The sequence below is a fragment of the Lampetra fluviatilis genome, chromosome 28 (genome assembly GCF_964198595.1).
Source record: "Lampetra fluviatilis chromosome 28, kcLamFluv1.1, whole genome shotgun sequence".
Taxonomy (NCBI): Eukaryota; Metazoa; Chordata; class Hyperoartia; order Petromyzontiformes; family Petromyzontidae; genus Lampetra; species Lampetra fluviatilis.
In genome coordinates, this window is record NC_136302.1 from 11882277 (window position 1) to 11901999 (window position 19723).

Below are 19723 nucleotides of genomic sequence, written 5' to 3' on the forward strand. Positions count from 1 at the left end.
TTGTGTGGGATGGTGAGGTTGTGTGGGATGGTGAGTGGTGTGTGGGATGGTGAGGTTGTGTGGGATGGTGAGTGGTGTGTGGGATGGTGAGTGGTGTGTGGGATGGTGAGGTTGTGTGGGATGGTGAGGTTGTGTGGGATGGTGAGGTTGTGTGGGATGGTGAGGTTGTGTGGGATGGTGAGGTTGTGTGGGATGGTGAGTGGTGTGTGGGATGGTGAGGTTGTGTGGGATGGTGAGTGGTGTGTGGGATGGTGAGGTTGTGTGGGATGGTGAGTGGTGTGTGGGATGGTGAGGTTGTGTGGGATGGTGAGGTTGTGTGGGATGGTGAGTGGTGTGTGGGATGGTGAGGTTGTGTGGGATGGTGAGTGGTGTGTGGGATGGTGAGGTTGTGTGGGATGGTGAGGTTGTGTGGGATGGTGAGTGGTGTGTGGGATGGTGAGGTTGTGTGGGATGGTGAGTGGTGTGTGGGATGGTGAGTGGTGTGTGGGATGGTGAGTGGTGTGTGGGATGGTGAGGTTGTGTGGGATGGTGAGTGGTGTGTGGGATGGTGAGTGGTGTGTGGGATGGTGAGTGGTGTGTGGGATGGTGAGGTTGTGTGGGATGGTGAGTGGTGTGTGGGATGGTGAGTGGTGTGTGGGATGGTGAGGTTGTGTGGGATGGTGAGTGGTGTGTGGGATGGTGAGCAGTGTGTGAAGGGCGATATGAGATAGCAAGAGGCGGCGAGTGATAATGGGGGAGGATATGGGATGTTGAGTATGGGGTGGTGGGTCGAGGTGAGGGTGAGGTGAGGGTGAGGTGAGGTGAGGGTGAGGTGGTGGTGAGGTGAGGTGAGGGTGAGGGCGAGGGTGAGGGCGAGGGTGAGGTGAGGGTGAGGTGAGGGTGAGGCGAGGGTGAGGTGAGGTGAGGGTGAGGCGAGGGTGAGGGTGAGGTGAGGGTGAGGTGAGGTGAGGGTGAGGCGAGGGTGAGGTGAGGGTGAGGTGAGGGTGAGGTGAGGTGAGGTTATGGTGAGGTGAGGGCGAGGGTGAGGTTATGGTGAGGTGGTGGTGAGGCGAGGGTGAGGGTGAGGCGAGGGTGAGGTGAGGGTGAGGTGAGGGTGAGGTGAGGGTGTGTGCGGTGGTGAGGCGAGGGTGAGGTGAGGGTGAGGTGAGGGTGTGTGCGGTGGTGAGGCGAGGGTGAGGTGAGGGTGAGGTGAGGGTGTGTGCGGTGGTGAGGTGAGGGTGAGGGTGAGGCGAGGGTGAGGTGAGGGTGAGGTGAGGGTGAGGTGAGGGTGTGTGCGGTGGTGAGGTGAGGGTGAGGTGAGGGTGAGGTGAGGGTGTGTGCGGTGGTGAGGCGAGGAGGAGCAAAGCCCACTTCCTCCACATGGAACTTTCCCAGAATTCTTTGCTCTCGAGCGGAAAGGCCGCGTCTTGAGTTCCCTTCCCCCAGACAATGACCGGACGGCGCGAGCTCACGCCCAGTTACACTCACACACACATACATACACACAGACACACACACACATATATACACACACACACAGACACACACACAGATACACACACATATACACACAGACACACAGAGACACAGAGACACACACATACTCGCACACACTCACACAGACACACACACAGACACACACATACAGACACACACAGACACAGTTACACTCACACAGATACATAAACACACAGATACAAATACACACAAAGGCTGTTGGGGCAAGTGCTGTTAGCGAGATACACACAAGGGTATATAACAACACACACAAACTACCCTCCCAGCCCGAGCTGCCAGGCCCACGGGTTGGTGCCGTGGCGAGCGGTGAGAGGTGACCCGGACCACGAATTCCACCGCCAAGGCAGAGAGAGAGAGAGACACCTGGAGCCAGTTAGAGCGAACCCTGCCTGCCCGCCCGCCCAGCACCCACACTCACTCTGACACCAACATACACCAACATACACCAACATACACCAACATACACTAACATGCACTAACATACATTCACACACCAATAAGACAAAGATCCCCCGTGTTGCCTTAACAGATGTTTGGGGCCAAGTGCTGTTAGCGAGCACCTATGAAGGTGGCACTCGATGGGGTGGGTGGCCAGCACCACGCCCGGCCGCCTTTGTCTCCCCAGTGGCGATGTTTACACACAGCACCAGGTACTCATTTGAGGCCGAGTCGACCTAGAAGGCCCAGGACCGGTTCGGATAATCGTCACTGGTGGCCGTGAGCGGGTAATGAATTATGGTCGCCGGGTTCGAACCACTGCTCCCCACTCACATACACAGACTCGCACACAGACTTTCACATATGCAGCACAGGCCATGCTCTTACCAACACCGACAACTACTAAGTGGCGATGACGTCCCCACTCGTCTCGTGCCAGCCTAGGTGCACCTTGAAGTCAAGTGAAGTGTCGAAGGCTCGCTGACAGCAGGTCACGGGGGCAGACTCCGCACACAACACTCGCATGCACACCCACCACCACCCACCCACGCCACTCGGACCCCCATCCCCCCTATCCCAACTCATCCTCAATCAATTCCCTCCCAACTCAAACGCGATTCTAATACACAAGCGTGTCTGCTGGCGGGCGGGTGGCGGTAAGTGTATGCTGTGCATACATTTACCCCATACAAAAAAAACCCACAACGTAATTATTCGGGTCGTTGTGGAGAATAAAGGTGAACAAAAATTAAGCAGGCGAATACACGGGTCCATTCAAAAATCTCTCATTTTGTTACGCAATTTACAATTACGTGTCGAACTTATGATGGCCCATATCTTACAAGCAGGAGGGTCCTTTGCCCATTGCATCCGGCAGCTTAACAGCATCGATTCAAAAGCAAGCCATGACTACTGATGAGAAACTGAGAGTCGAAAAACAATACGTGCAGAGTTTTTCTCTGTATTGGGGATCAATGCGGCTGCTAAAACGACGTACTCCCAGAAGGCCGTGGGACCGTTGGCTTGCACAAACAAAAACCCCAATTATTTTAGTTTTCCATGCAGAGAGACGGGACATATGGATAAGTATAGTCTGCATATCTATTTTGCGAATTCGCCCCAAACGCTGTGACAGGAATAGATGAACACAGATAAAGTTTCCAAAGATCTCCCATATAGCCTTATCACTCTTGGGGGGCAAGTGCTGTTAGAAAACATCTGTTAAGGACCCGCACGGCACACGAGAGGGGGGGTGGTGGGTGGCCAGCACCACGCCCGACCGCCTTTGTCTCCCTAGTGGCGATGTTTACACACCGCACCAGGTACTCATTTGAGGCTGAGTCGACCTATGGGAGGCCCAGGACCGGTTCAGATAATCGTCACCGGTGTTGGCCGTGAGCAGGTATCGAACCTGGGTGGCCAGGTTCGCAGGGCAGCGCGCAAGCCGCTACACCACCGCTCCCACATATCGCCACTGGGGAGACAAAGGCGGCCGGGCGTGGTGTTGGCTACCCACCCCACCTCGTGTACTGTGTCGGCCTTCATAGGTGCTCGCTAACAGCACTCACCCCAACAGTCTGTTCAAGTTATACTGGGGGATCTTTGTCTTGATATACAGTCCTTGCACCCACAGACAGACAAAAAAACTCACCCAAACACAGACAATACCACACTCGCAAACACACGCGCGCAGATCTACTCGCCCAAAACACAGACAGATATACTCCACACTCAACCCAAACAGATCGTCAGATATACACACACACAATACAGATACATACCAAGAGAAACCCACACACAGAATGCCTGTCCCCCCCCACCACCACCGCCACCCGTAACCCGACTCCGCCGTGTTTTGGCTTCACGGGAGTTTTTTCGGTCGCAGAGCTGCGAGCCCCCCACGGACACACACACACCTCGCCGCCTCGACCCTCCTCACACCTGGGCCCTCCTCACACCTGGGCAGTGTCGCGCCCTCACACACACACGCACATCTTGGGGGGGGGGGGGGTGTGGGGGGGGACCTCTGTACCCCCCCCCAGCACCCCACTCCCATCTGCACGTCCGCTCCCGCCCTCTCTCAGCCTCTTTTGATGTCGTGGCGTGGTTTTATCACTGAACTCCCCCCCCACCACACCGCCACTACTCTCCACACGTCTCTCCCCCCCCACTCACCCCATCCTTCCCACAAATTTGCGTTCTAACCTTTTGTGACCCCTTTAAAAGGGACCCCGTCCTGACCCCGGGGACGCACAATAAAGGGGCAGGAGAGGGGGCGGGGGTGAGGGTGGTGGGGGGGAGAAGTGCCCAACCCGCCCCATGGCTCATTCTGAAGTACCTCGAGCACAAGGGAGAGGAGTGGGGGGGGGGGCAATAGGGCCCCCCCCAACCACTAAACAGCGGCTCACAGATAGGGACCCTTTCGCACAGCCAGCCACAACATCTCTCGGTCGTACGGGGGTCCACTTTGTACCCCGATAGGCCCCCCCTTGCCCAAGGAATGCCCGGCTCTCCCTCCTCCACCACCGCGTGTTAACACAGGAAGGGGGCGATTTAAAAGTGAATCTGACTGGCGACCATCGCAAGGCCAACGAGCAGGGAGAGTAAGAGCGGGGGGTGGTGGAGTTGGGTGGTACCTACAGAGGTCGGTAACGCATGGAGGTAACCAGGGGAGGTAACCTGGGGGCTGCAGGTAACGCGAGAAAGTAACGCTAAGAATGTAACGTGGGGGGGGGGGGGTAACGCCGGGGTGAGTGAGTGAGTGAGGCTGCTTGTGGGAGTTTTGAGTGAAGGGGAATGGCCGCACCCCCCGTCTGCATCTGTTCCCTGAATACGGGGCGTGAAGTCTCCATCATTTATTTCACGAGACAGGCGGGGGGGGGGCGTTAGGGGTACGAGGGTCTGGGTCTGACAACTGACAGCCGCTCGACCCCCCAACCCACCCATCCACACAACCCCTACCACCACCCCCACCACCACCCCCATCACAACCTCCACCCCCATCACAACCAACACCACCCCTACCACCACCCCCACCACCACCTCCATCACAACCTCCACCACCACCCCCATCACAACCCCCACCACCACCCCCACCACCACCCCCATCACCACCCCCACCACCACCACTACCCCCACCACCCCCACCACCACCACCCCCATCACCACCCCCACCATCACCCAACAAAGACAAAGATTCACCCCCCCACCACCACCACCCCACCTCCCGTGTCGTCTTTAACAGGTTGTTCGCTGTTAGCGAGCACCTATGAAGGCCAATACGGCACACGACGCAGGGGTGGGGGGTGGCTTGGCACCGACGCCCGCCTTTGTCTCCCCAGTGGCGATGTTTTGTGCACGCCTCGGCGGCGGCAGCAGCAGCAGGAACTCATTTAAGGCTGTCGACCTCGTGGGGGGTGGGGGGGAGGAGGCCCAGGAACGTCTCAAATACTCTACTGGGCACTGTGTTTTGTCTTGAGTGGGAATTCAACTCGGGGCACAAGGAACATAGTGCAATACGCTAACCGGTATGTGTGTGTGTATATGTGCTACGCTCACAACAACGAGCGCCGGGGTGGATAAACCGAATCAAAGTGGCACAGCGGGCAGAACATGTTATGCATCTGCCAGCCATTGCCGGTCAATCAACGCATAACACACCTGGGGTCTGTGCCGTGACTTCCTGCCAGCCACGATTCTTTCACAACTTCTCGTGACGACCTCAAACTGCACATAGCCTGGCACCTAACCGACGTGGCTGGCTGTTGTTGTACGAGTGTGAGTACAGCCTCAGATGAGTGCCTTGTGAGGTGTGTAAAAAAATCGCCACTAGGGAGACAAAGGCGGCCGGGCGTGGTGTTGGCCACCCACCTCCTCGTGTGTCGTGCCGGCCTTCATAGGTGCAAACTCGATAACAGCACTTGCCCCTACAGTCTGCTATGGCCACACGGGGGGTCGTTGTCTAACGCCGATGTTTGTTTAAGCTATGAGTGAAACTTTGCAGTGTGTCGGCTCCGAGTTCAGCAATAATGTAATGGTCCTGATTGTGAAAGTGTGGTAGGTTTTAAGGATATACGGGGATCTTTGTCTTTGCCTGTGTGCGAAAGTTTGTTCACCCTATGAGCGCCACTGTCAAAAGTTGATCTGGTGCTGAGCCAGTTTTGGATGTGGACACGTTCCTGTGACGAATCTATTTATCGACCCGGGAGGGATGATTGGCTGAGCCAACAACCAACCAGGATTTGAGATCACATTAGATGTGCGTATACGTATATTTGTACATACATATGACCGAGTGTGTAGTGGAGTCATTTGGGTGTGTGAGTGTGTTTAGGCTACGAGTGAGACTGTGTAGACATGCGTGTGTGTTTAGGCTCTGAGTGCGGATGTGTATAGTAGTGTACGTGTGTGTGTATGTGAGCGTGTGTGCGTGTGTGCGTGCGCGTGTGTGTGTGCACGTGCGTGCGAGTGTGTATGTGTGTGTGCGCGAGTGCGTGTATGTGCGCGCGTGTGTGCGTGTGCATTTGTGAGTGAGTGTGTGCGTGTGTGTGTGCATGTGCGTGTGTGCGAGTGTGTGCGTGTGTGTTTAGACAAAGGGTGGGGAGCGGTAGTGTAGTGGTTTGCGCGGTCCTGGGCCTCCCCTAGGTCGAATCAGCCTCAACTGAGCACCCGGGTGCGGTGTGTAAACATCGCCACACGGGGAGACAAATGCGGCCGGGCGTGGTACTGGTCAACCCACCCCCTCGTGGTGCCGAATTCGCTAACAGCGCTTGCTCCTACAGTCTATGAAGGCTACACGGGCTATCTTTGCCTTGTTGTATGTGTTTATGAGTGTGTATGATGATGGTGTGTGTATAAGTGTGTATGATGAGGGTTTGTTTATACGACGGTGTGTGTATGACGAGTGTGTATGATGAGTGTGTGCATGACGAGTGTGTATGACGAGTGTGTATGACGAGGGTGTGTATGACGAGGGTGTGTATGAGTGTGTGTATGATGAGTTTGTGTATGAGTGTGTGTGTATAACGAGTGTGTGTATATACGAGTGTGTGTTTAGGCTATTGGGAGCTGTGTGTAGTCGTCATGCGGCCCCCCACACCCGCTCAGCCTGGCCGCTGTACTCAGAGTCTGCCCAGACGCGAATTCCTCACGCATTACGTACCCCCCACAACACCACCAACACCACCACCACTCCTCTCTGCCCCCCCCATCTGGCAAACAGCGGGGCAGCGGGGGTGGGCACACCACAGGGACCCAGCCACAACACGACTGCTCCACTCCCACTAATCCACATCACCCCCCGCATTGCCGATCCCCCCACTCGCATACATCACACACCAGCACGGATCACACACACACACCACTAATCCACAACACACATCTCTGGCCATCACACCACACGTGTAACACCCAAAGACAAAGATACCCCCCCCCCATAGCCTTCACCAAGTGTGGTGTGAGTTAGCAATCACGCCCGGCCACCTTTGTCTCCCCCAGTGCTGATGTTGTGACACACACACACACAACGCACTACAGTACTCATATAAGAGGTGTTGGAGAGTCGATGAAGGGGAGGCTCAGGACCGGTTCAGATATTCGTCACCGGTGGGAATCGAACTCGTGTTCGCCGCGTTCACCAAGCAATTTGTACACCAGGCCGCGTATCAACAACACGGACTGCACATCACACTACACAGCACACACCACACAGCACACAACACAGCACACACACACTACAGAGCACACCACACCACACACACACCACACCCTGCACACACTGCACACACACTACACCACACACTACACCACACCACACACACCACACCGCACACAGCATATCCAAACCATGGCACCCAACGACCATACACACCACCACTGGAGGACATCACACAACGTGTAGATACATCATCACCCCACGGGTATACGACAAACGAACGCCCCCCCCTCTAATCCACCACGGCAGAACACCACGATACATCACAAATACCCCGAGGCATACCACACAACCCCCTCGTGTGTGTACAGCACACCCTGACAGGACACCACCACCACCATTACAGACCAGCAGCTCCACGCCGGTGTCTTGCCCGACACCCAGGAAAAGGAGGGACCCCCCCCCCAAAAGGGGGACCCCCCCACCCCCACGAAGACACCCCAGGGAAGGGAGACGTAGGCAAAGTGGGGGGGCGAGGGGGTCCCCCTACACGCGGGGTGACACTCCCATGCCCCCCGGGGCGACCCCCCCCCCCCACCTCGACCCCCCCCCCACCTCGACACCCGGCGGCCTCTCCCGTGGCCTCCAGAGACCCCGGTGACCCCGTCACCATGGCAACCCCCGCTTGCAGGGGGCCGCGGCAGCCGCCGTGGCAGACGGCGCGGTGGGCGGGGCCAGGGTAGGGGGGGGATTAGGGGGGGGGCCTGCCCGGCGACCTTTGCCCCCCCGCAGCCGAGGCACGAAGCTCCACTTTCGTCTCGACTCACGTCCGCCTTTGTCTCCCCCCCTCTCTCTCTCCCCCCCATGGCCAATCAAACAGAGCGGCTGTGGCGAAGATGCCTTAACCAATCAGAGCCAGCTGCGGAAACTCCACATTATTATGGCGGTGGCGAGTAGAGAGCATCCATAATACAACCACCGATTCATCTTCTCCACAAAGTGGTGCATATTTTATCGACCCTGCAGGGATTATGGGCCGAGTCAACCAGGAATTGAACTCGCGACCTTCCCAATTGCGAGCCGCTCGCTCCACTGCTGGACTACCTGACCGGATGGGTGTTTATATGTTGACATCGAGGCCTCATGGTGCAATCTCCTAACGATTTATTCATTTAATCCAAAGTAGAGGCACTGGATGTGCACCTAGCCTGGCACGAGAGCTGCCATGCGGTGGTCGTGGTGAACGCGCTGCATTACGTAACCCGCTGCTGACCCATGCGTTCAATTCCCGCTCACGGCCAAGACCAGTGACGATTATTTTTGAACCCGTCATGGACCTCCCCAAGGTCGACTCAGCCTTAAACAAGCACATCAGCACTGGGGAAACAAAGGTGGCCGGGCGTGGTGTTGGCCACTCACCCCCTTAATGTGCCTGGCTGGCCTTCATCGGTGACCGCTAACAGCACTTAACCCAACAGACTGTTAGAGGGTATACAATGCTCATTAATAGAACTTGCCCCAAGTCTGTTAAGGCAATTATGTATTGTATGTACGTGTGTTTATTAGTGAGTGTCTTTGTATATGTATATGAGTGTGTGTGTGTAATACAGAGTGAGTGTAATACAGAGTGAGTGTAATACAGAGTGTGAGTGTGTGCGTGAGAAGCGTGTCTGTGTGGAGCTCATTTCCAAGAACCAGAGGCCGCAATGGAGGGCTCATTTACAGATGAATTCGAGGCGTTGTGATTGGCTGCACGTGGTCAGAGGCTCAGATTCCTCGCGTTCCTCGGCGAACTGGGCTGGTGGAAGTTGAGTAATGAATGGGGTACACTCACCCACACACTCACCACTCGACCACATACCGACCCACACACTCACTACCCAGCCACATACCGAACCATAATCAACACTCATCCAAACTCAGCAACGTTCAAACACTCATCCCACTCACACTTAAATGATACTCACCACCAACGCAAAATTCACACATCAATTCACACACTTATTAGAATTGTGTACACTTATGCGACTCAAGACACCGACACACACTCGCTGATTCAATGACTCACTGTCAAACGCTCATCACCACACTGACAATCATTCATTCACACGCAGTCTAACACTTCTCCCCGATTAACACTCCTCGACACACGCTCTTAATATACACTCACGTTTTCTTATTCACTTATCTCTGAACTGAATGCAGTGATGCCGGGAAAGGGGGGATACGCGGACACATCGACCAGTGAGAGAGACTAATGGGACAAATGAACACGTGGATAAAGGGACACACTTAGACACAGACGTGAAATGGGCAAAGGGACACGTGGCCACTGCCGAGAGGATGAAGGGATACGTATCCACACGTATCCACACATAGTCTAAGCCATTTGACAACTACAAAGATCCCCCGTATAGCCTAAAGAGATTGTTTGGGCAAGTGCTGTTAGCGAGCACCTGTGAAGGCCGGCACAGCACAGGAGGGGGTGGATGGGCCACCACTATGTTTTAGTCTCCCCAGTCGCGATGTTTACACACCGGACCAGGTACATATTTGAGTTCGAGTCGATCTAGGGGAGGCCCAGGACCGGTTCAGAAAATCATCACTGGTGTTGGCCGAGAGTGTGAATTGAACGCGGGTGACCGGGTTCGCAGCGCAGCATCGCGCTAACCACTACGCTGCCGCTCCCCACGAAAACACACACACACAGACACGTTGATAAAGATACACAAAACCAGTTACACAGACACGGGGCGCACACGTTACACCACAGACACAACCAATCAGAACACACCACAGACACAACCAATCAGAACACACCACAGACAACCAATCAGAAACACACCACAGACACAACCAATCAGAAACACACCACAGACACAACCAATCAGAACACACCACAGACACAACCAATCAGAGCACACCACAGACACAACCAATCAGAACACACCACAGACACAACCAATCAGAGCACACCACAGACACAACCAATCAGAGCACACCACAGACACAACCAATCAGAGCACACCACAGACACAACCAATCAGAAACACACCATAGACACAACCAATCAGAAACACACCACAGACACAGCCACCAAACCCCCCGTGTGTGGCGGAGGGGTGGAGTTGAGGGAGGGGTTAAAGGAGGGGGAGTCGCCCCCGCCCCTCACCCTCTTCCCCCGCCCCTCCCCCCCGCGTCTCGCCGCACCGACCGGATTGGGCTCCACCGCATCCCGCTCCGTCTGGCGGCGCCCACTTCCTCATCCACAGCTGTAGCGACGTCTCGCCAAGCCCTCTCCTCCTCCCTCTCCCTCTCCTCCTCCTCATCCTCCCTCTCCTCCTCCTCCCCCTCCTCCTTCCTCTCCTCCTCCTCCATCCTCTCCTCCTCCCTCCTCTTCCCTCTCCTCCTCCTCCCTCTCCTCCTCCTCCCTCTCCTCCTCGCTCGCACGCTCACCCCACCCGCCAACCAGCAGCAGCCTCCTCCTCCTCGACTCACTCTTAACTCACCCCTACTAAAAAGACAAATCTCCCCCCGTACAGACTTCACGGAGTGTCGGGGCAAGTGCTGTAAGCGAGCACATGTTAAGGCCGAAACGGCACACGAATGGGTGGAGTGGCCAACACGACGCCCGGCCGCCTTTGTCTCCCCAGTGACGATGCTTACACACCGCACCAGGTACACATTTGAGGCTGAGTCGACCCAGGAACGGTTCAGATAAGCGTCACTGATGTTCGCTAACCGCTACACTCACTACCACTCAACACCACACGCACAGCCTTACCTCACTCAAACCCGTCCTTGCTACAAACTCACATCCCTAGCCCACCTCACACGGCATCATCCAGCCTCACCCCCCAAACTCACCCCTGCCTGGACGACCCAGGCTGGACGTGTTTGCCTGTAGCATTGACTATCAGAATATTTCTACTGGAGGAATCATATGAGCTATATACACACTATTTTTTAGAGATGTCCAGCAAACTATGTCCTGCAGATACTGTATAGACTGTAGTGATCTGTGTAGACTGCATGCGGTGTAGACTGCATGTGCCGACCCCCTCGGACAGCCAGACAGCCCTCCCTCACTTCACCCCCTCACCCCACCGACGAGACGGGGAACCGCGGGGCTCGGACGCCTCAAACTTCCCCATTCCGTGTCCACGGCGACTCCACACGCGACAGCCCCAGACAACCACACAGCCACATCAGATTACACGACAACCAACCCCTCGGTAGCTCCCACTCTCCAGCTTCCTGTAGACATCGCTACATCTCCCCCCCCACTGCCATCTAAAACTCTCTCCCCATCCCAAATAAACTCTCAATTTCTCTATCCATAAACCCTCCTCCCAATCTCCCACATCATCTTTCTTTCATTCTCCATCCGCATATACCTTCCCTCCCCCATCTCTCTCCATCCCCACCCACGTGAACTCCCACATCTACAAACCACTCTCTTCCATCTTCCCACATCTTTTCTCCATCTCTCATTCTCTTCCCACAAAGCACCACCAAGCCCATGCCCCTCCCCAGTGGTACACCGTGGGAGTACAGTACAACCCCCAACCACCTCCTGGGATCTGCGATCTCCGTTAATGATCTCAAATGGGGAGAAGCGCGTTGTGTGTGTGGGGTGCGGGGGGGGGGGTAGCTGTTACCACGCACTATTAGTACCCCCCCCTCTCTCCAACACGCTCTTCTCCCTCCCCTGCCGCGTGAGGCGTCATCATTGAGGCTTAATTAGGCGGCACAGCGCCCGTCTAGACGCACAAAGCGAGCGGGAGCCGCCCAGCACTTTCCTGCGTCGCGGCGCCCCGCGGCCTTTTACGGCCACTTTCCCTGCAGGGCCCGCGGGTCCCGTGCGAAGAGCGGTGGGATGGGTGGTGGGGGGAGATCGGGGGCCCAATCCGTGTCCCCTCGAGTCCAATATCTGTGTGTTTCTGTGACCCCAGTCTGGGTCCCACAGTTTTCAGGTGCCCGATCTGGATCCATGTCTTCACGGGCTCCAACCTGTCTGTGTCCCCTATGGACTGCCAAACGTCAGCCCATCGTTTTCAGGGGGCCAATCTGTGTGGTTTCTCTTCACTGGGCCCTGACTTCTGTGCTAACGGAACTCAGTGTTGTGTCGCAGTCTCACCTGGGGCCCAGCATGAGCCATGGTCTACTTCACTGCTGAATGTCATCACCACCAACCGCAGGGTTGCAATGCCACAGTAGCCAGATGTTAACTACCTCAGCTGGTATGCAGGCGGTCGTGGGTTGTTCAATCTCAACCCTGACGCCTGTTGTATATCTGGAGTTTGCACGTTTACCCTGAGGTTGCATGCATTTTTCTCCGGGTCCTCCGGTTTTCCCTCCATATTTAGAATCAACATGCGTTTACAGTATTTGGCTGATATAAATTTCCACATAATTTGTGGCCAGGTCGCTTCTGAAAAATATCTATATAGCTCAGTGGGCCTTACCTAGTTATATAAAAAAAATGTTTAGTTTAATTACTCCCGCAGGCGAGCTGATATCATCCCTCTTGGCCCTGCACTCTCCTTCTGACTGCCATTCCGTAACCAGTCTCGACCAACGGCACCATCCCCTATACACACTATATGACCGACTGACCCACCCCTAACACGCATATCTCACCCACTCTTAATTTAGGAGCTTTCGTGACTGCAGGAATTATTCTTTGGTTCTTTTCGGTCACGTCTAAAAATAAAATAATAAATTAAAATAACATATTACGAAATTCCAAAGAGAGGAATTTTCACACTTAAAATTCTAACTTAGCAAATTTTGAAACACGTAATCAACCAGGCTATGCGTTAATTGTGTGTTAACCGACTCTCTGTGTTGTATTACATCACATTTCGATATTTTGCTAGGTTATTTAATTTTCGTGTGCCTGTCTCCTAATTTTCAAGCTTGCGTGCCCGTTCCACATTGTCATCTTACTTGCAACAGCAGTACGTTGCCGTACACTCATTGATATGCTAATTCTCTCTGCCCCCTCCCTCTCTCCGTCCCCGCCCCCCCCCCTCTCTATATTTAAGGGACCGTCACAGAAACGACCCCTCTCTTTGTGCCGATTTGTGTCCTCTCTCTGTGTGCCGTTGTGATGTCTGTCTGCTTGTATGTCTGTCTAGTTTTCTAGTTAGATTTTTGTTGCTATTTCTTTTATACCTGATGATGATTGCTTGTGTTGCAATCGAAACGTCGTAATATGTTATTTTAATTTATTATTTTATTTTTAGACGTGACTTAACCGAAAAGAACCAAAGAATCTCACCCACTCACTACTTACTCACCAATAACTACACTCACCTAACACTACTACACTCATCCGCACTACGCACCTAACTCACCCAAACAATGCACCCTCACCAGCCTCCTTACCAACATACCCTTTACAACACCTTTCATTTTACCAAACACTCTGCTCACCCACGACGCTCACCATCACCGAACACTCACCCACGACACCCAACCCCTCACCCACACCACGTGATTGGTCCTCAGCCCGACGACTCCCTAAGCCGGGTCACGTGACACCGCCCTGATCGAAACCACGTGACTCAACAGCCGCCGCCTCCTCCTCCTCCCAGGGAGCACCGCGCGCATTCAGTCCCGGATTTTGCAATGTGGCCCGCGCCTTAACCACAACAAGCACCACCGCCACCACCATGAGACTATCACAACAAAACACAACCACGAGAATCACACCCACCACTACCACCACCACCACCACGAGAATAACTATCACAACAAAACACAGCCACCACCAGACTCCTAACCACAACGATAATTACAACCACAGGTAACAATCAAAACCACGCTGGGAGCCACAAAGGGAAAAGCAACCATCGTAATATCACAACCACCGCGGTATTCACACAAACACCATCGACCACATCACAACCACGATCGTGACACCACGAGGTCAAAACCAAGTAGGTAAAAGTTTCAACAAGTTACCGACTTCCCCAGAGGCCCCCAACCAAGCAGCATTGCTAAAGGGCCGAGTCCCAACATCCCAAGTCACAAACATAAAAATTGTTGCAACAACCAGAATCCCACAACACCCCGGGTCACGAGTTCCAGTACACTGTGTACAGATTTGAACGGCCCTGTCACAAACCAAACCATGCCCTTCTAGCTGCCAACACTCCGTGTATGGGGGTGCAGGGCGTGTGTGTGTTTGTATAGGGTGGTGTGGTTTGTGTGTATGGGGCGAGTGTTGTGTCTGTGTGCCGTGTGTATTTATACAAGTCTGTGTGTTTGTGTAGATACTTGTGTGTATGTGTGGCGCGTTGCGTGTATTTGAGGTGTACAGCGTATAGTTTGGATGTTTTTTGTGTATGTGTGGTGTGTGTGCCGTGTGTGTATTTATTTTGTAGGCTCATTGTTGTACTCATTTCGTGTCACCACCAACCATTAACCACCTGAAACAGTTAATTATGTTTTCTGATATCTTCTGCTGCCTGTGCATACTTCAAAAATAGTCGATATTGACAAACACCAAGTGTGCGTGTGTGTCAGTGATTAAGTGTGTGGGGGGGCATGTGTTTGAAGCCATGCGTTCTGGATGTGTGTGTTGTGTGCCTGTGTGTGTGCTCCAGTGTTTTAGAACTGTACTTAGATGTATAGGTGTGTCGTGACCACGTGTTTGGGTGTATATGTGTGTGTAATGTGGTGTGTATTACGTAGATGTGTTATAGTTAGAGAGCGTCATCTCTTTACTGTTACGTAGCCAGGGTGTGTGCCATGAAAACATCACCAACATCATCACAACAACAAACAGCACAGACACAACAATCACCACCACCACTGTCAAAACAGCACTCACCACGACTACCATCACGGTTGTCCCAACCACCACCATCACGGTCACAACCATGAACCACCACCAGAACCCACCGCCACAACAACCGCACCTCCGATCAGCGCGGTTTAGTACTTACGGTGCTAAAGAAGTCCACACATACACCACAATCACCATGACCGTCACCACCACCACCACACCATTAACATCACAACTACCAAGCTCACCACAATGATAACCACCACCACCATCCATGCAACCACAACCACCACAACAACCACCATCACAACCACCATCTATGCAACCACCACCACAACCACCACCGCCGTCACAACAGCCATCACCACGATCCATGCAACCACAACCACCACAACCACCATCTATGCAACCACCACCACAACCACCACCGCCGTCACAACAGCCATCACCACCATCCATACAACCACCACCACCACCACCGTGTGAACTCCCCACCTTGCTTCCGAGTGCCGCCACCGCTGCTACGGCCGCCGCTGCCGCCCTCTTGCCGGCGTGCGCGGCCGCCGCTCCGTGCGGCTCGAAGCGCTCCTTGAGCGCGTCAAGGAGGCCGCGCATCCTCTCCCGCTCGGCGCGTTCCGCGTACTCCTCGCTCAGCAGCAGGTAGCGCCTCCAGCGCGCCGGGTCGAAGCCCCAGTGACACGTCCTGTTCTCGGGGCTGCGGTGCGAGTGCGCCACGAAGCGCTGCGGTGGGAACAGCAAGCGGCAGTCGCGGCACTGCACGCACGCCGCGCCCGGGTGCGTGTACAGCTCGGGCACGAAGAGGCCCTTGCACTTGCCGAAGCACTCGTGGTAGATCCTGATGCTTTTGTCAGGACGGATAAGCGCTGGGCCCACGCCACCACCGCCGCTACCGCCACCACCACCACCACCGGGCGGGGAACAGTCTCCCAACCCACCGCCACCACCACCGCCACCACCACCGACGATTCCGCCGGCCCCGCCGCTAACGCCGTCGCCGGCCGCTCCTCCGAGGCCACCGCCGAGGCCGCCGCCGGCCGCCGCGGCCCCCATCCCCTTGCGGCCCGCGGCCGGGCTGGCCCAGCCGTAGAGCAGCGCGTTGCAGAGTCGCTCTGCGTCCGTCTTGGTGATGAGCCCGCAGCTGGGCGCCGCGAAGGGCAACACTCCGAGCACCTTGAGGATCTCCAGCTGGTCGGCGGTGCATCGCGAGCAGTAGATGTGCAGCTCGTCGCACACCTGGTTGATCTGCTGCAGCGAAAAGTCTCGCAGCACCGTGTTGAGGATCTGCGGCAGACACAGCCGCTTCTCTCCGCCCACCACGAAGCAGGTGATGTTCTCGCCCTCCAGCAGGGTCCCGCAGCGCTCCGTGGAGCTGTCGGGCGGCACCAGCAGGGGCCCCGGCAGGGCCGGAGGCCTCTGTAGGCCCGCGGGGGCCTCGGCCGCGTCCTTGCGCGAGATGAGCTCGTAGGCGCAGCGCGCCGTGAAGGCTGCGGGCCCCCCCAGCGAGGACATGCTGCTCAGGTGGAACTGGCGCAGGGTTTGCTTGAGGCCCGGGTGGGCCTGGAACTGCTCCGACGCCACGGCCGCAGCAGCAGCGGCCGCCGCCGCCGCCTCCTCCATCGCTTGGAGTGGTGGGGGGCCCGGGAGGAGAAGTTTGGGGGGCTCCCGGCTCGACGACGCCTGCCTTGGGTGGGGGGGGGGGTTGAGGAGGTGAAGAGGCGGTGTGGGTGGTGATGGTGGCGATGATTATGAGGAGGGGAAGAGAGGCGGATGCGGAGATGAGCACGAGAGATTTACAGGATCACGAGTCGGGTCGGTGAAGTGTGGGGCATGGTGATGAGTAGCGGGGTCGAGGGACAACAGGAGATGAAGACGATGTGAGAAGAGGAGGGATAGAGGGGGAGAAGGACCAACACCACGAGGGATCAACAACAACACGAGGAGAGATCAAGACCCCCCCTCCACCCTCTCCTTGCGCAACAAAGAGGAGGCGGCTGCCGGGCGAGGCGACCGCGGCGGCGGCGGCGCCCTCCGCCAGGGATCCCCCCCCCACGCGTCTCTCCGCGTGTCTCCCCGGGACCCCGCGCGGGGTCCCCGTGGCGCGGGGAGGAGATCGCCGCCCTCCTCCTCGTCCTCGCCTTCGTCCTCCTCCTCGTGTTCCCCTCGGACCCCTCGGACCCCTCTTCTCTCGCTCGCTCCCTCCCTGGGGGTCCCCGCGTCTATCCCCAGTCACTCCGCGCGTCCCTTCTTACCTCGTCTCTCGCTCCTTCTCGCTTCTCTCTCCTCTCCACTCCACTCCCTCCACTCTCCTCTCCACTCTCTCCGTGTCTCCTTTCGGTTCGCGCTCCGCTGCCGCTGCCGCGCACCGCGCACCGACGCCGCCGCTCTCTCTGCGCGTTCTCTCCTCCTCCCCCCTCTCTCTCTCCTCCTCCCCCCTCTCTCTCTCCTCCTCCCCCCCTCTCTCTCTCCTCCTCCCCCCCTCTCTCTCTCCTCCTCCCCCCCTCTCTCTCTCCTTTCCCCCCCTCTCTCTCTCCTTTCCCCCCCTCTCTCTCTCCTTTCCCCCCCTCTCTCTCCTTTCCCCCCCTCTCCCTTTCCGCTCCCTACCCTCTCCCTCCCCTCTCCCTTCGCTCTCTCTTCCCTCTCTCCCCCCTCTCCCCGCGCTCTCCCTTCCCTCTCCCCGCGGCTTCCCCCTCCCCCCTTCGCCGCCTCCTCGGACCCCGCCGCGCGCCTCTGGCATTGAACCCCAGGCGGAGGGGCGGGGCTGGTGGGGGAGGGGCGGTTCAGGGGTGGGGGCGGGGCGTGTGGGGGATGGTGGAGTGTGTGTGCGGGGGGGAGACGCTCTCGATTCCCGGCAGCGTGCACGGCCCCCCCCTCCCCCAATCCCCCTTCCTCCCCACCAGCCCCGCCCTTCGCCCGGCCACCCCCACCCACCTCCTCCACCTCTCCACACCCGCGTCATGGCAACGGCGGGGGGAGGGGCCGTGGCCGCGTGGTAGCGGGGCGGGGCTGGGGGGAGTTGAGGGGAGGGGTTTTGGGGGGTGGGGGGGGTAGAGGGGGCGGGGCATCCGTTTGTGGTTGATTCATGTTCCCGCCGTCGCGTGAATCGTCTCATTCAGACTCCGGGCGCCCAGACAGACGCCGGCACCACCCCCCCCTCTACCGCCCCTCACCCCGCCAGCCCCGCCCCCCCTCCACCAACCCCCCCGCCAGCCCCGCCCCCCCTCCACCCCGCCTGGGGAAACGGACATCCCGAGCTTCTTGCTATTTTAAGCGGCCGACGTGCGGACCACACTGGGTCACGGGGATGAGATGGGGGGACCTGGGAATGAGAAGGGGTGAGATGGGGGGACATGGGGAGGTTACCGGGATGAGAAGGGGTGAGATGGGGACCTCGAAAGGGATCTTGGGGATGTGAAGGGGAGGACCCCGTTTGTGTCAGAGGCGATGAGAAAAGGGACCGCCCCACAGTCAGCAGTACGGGTGGGTAGGTGGGCCCTAGGGGGTCATAGGGACGAGAAGGGGATCTCGAGGGATCACCAGGATTAGATGGGGACCGAGTGGGTCATACTGATGGAATAGCGGGATTCTAGGGGGTCATATGGATGAGAAGGGGATTTGGAGGGGTTATAGAGAAAGGAACCCAGGGGTGACCTCTTCTCTCTTGCCCATTCGCTTCCTCGTCCCCCCCTCGCCCCTCCACTCCTTCCCGTCTCTTTCCTACCCTTACGTGATCGCCAACAACCCCTCGATCGCTGCGGTTACTCCTGTAGCACGCCACTGCCATCTAAAGCATTCTACTCCGTGTCACCGTTTCTTGAAGTTCCTAGAGTGAACGTGCTCTATACATATACAATTAGATCAGAAGGTGATTCCCGATGGTCCAGGGATGAGAAGGGGATCCAGGGGTCATACAGGAGGTTATAGGATTAATATGGGGATCTCAGGGGCAATAGGGATGATATTAGATACCCCATGGATCGTAGGGGTGTGATGGGACTCCCAGGGGTCACAGCCATAAGCGACGAGTCGGGGACCCAAAGGACAAAAGGATGATAATGGGACCCCATAGGATCGTAGGGATGAGACGTGATGAGCAGGGGACCCCCGATCTGAGCCTAGCGCTACTCACTGGCGCCTCCTGGCGGCGTGGGGACCCCCGGCACCGCTGTTGGGGTGAGAGAGAAGGGGGGACTTCGGGGTCACGGTTCGAGGGTTCATCCGAGATGACTCGATTCGAATGACCCCAACACAACCCCCCAGCAGCATTGAGGTTGAGAATTAATACTCTTTGGTTCTTTCGGTAAAGTCACGTGGGTATG

General features: G+C 56.6%; 1 protein-coding gene across 2 annotated transcripts in view; it reads right to left on the bottom strand.

Annotated features, from left to right (window-relative positions):
* The window catches only part of LOC144942796 (uncharacterized), a 38531-nt gene extending 20719 nt beyond the window's left edge, over positions 1-17812 (bottom strand). The window contains exons 1-2 of one of the 2 annotated variants that reach the window (XM_078869738.1): positions 17657-17812; positions 15882-17084 (exon numbers count right to left, since the gene is read on the bottom strand). In XM_078869738.1, coding sequence (XP_078725864.1) covers positions 15882-17024 — 1143 coding nt within the window. In that variant the 5' untranslated portion in view covers positions 17025-17084; positions 17657-17812. Of the gene's footprint in view, positions 1-15881; positions 17089-17656 lie in introns of both variants that reach the window. The other variant, XM_078869737.1, reaches the window with a different exon arrangement.
* Positions 17813-19723: the final 1911 nt, after the last annotated feature.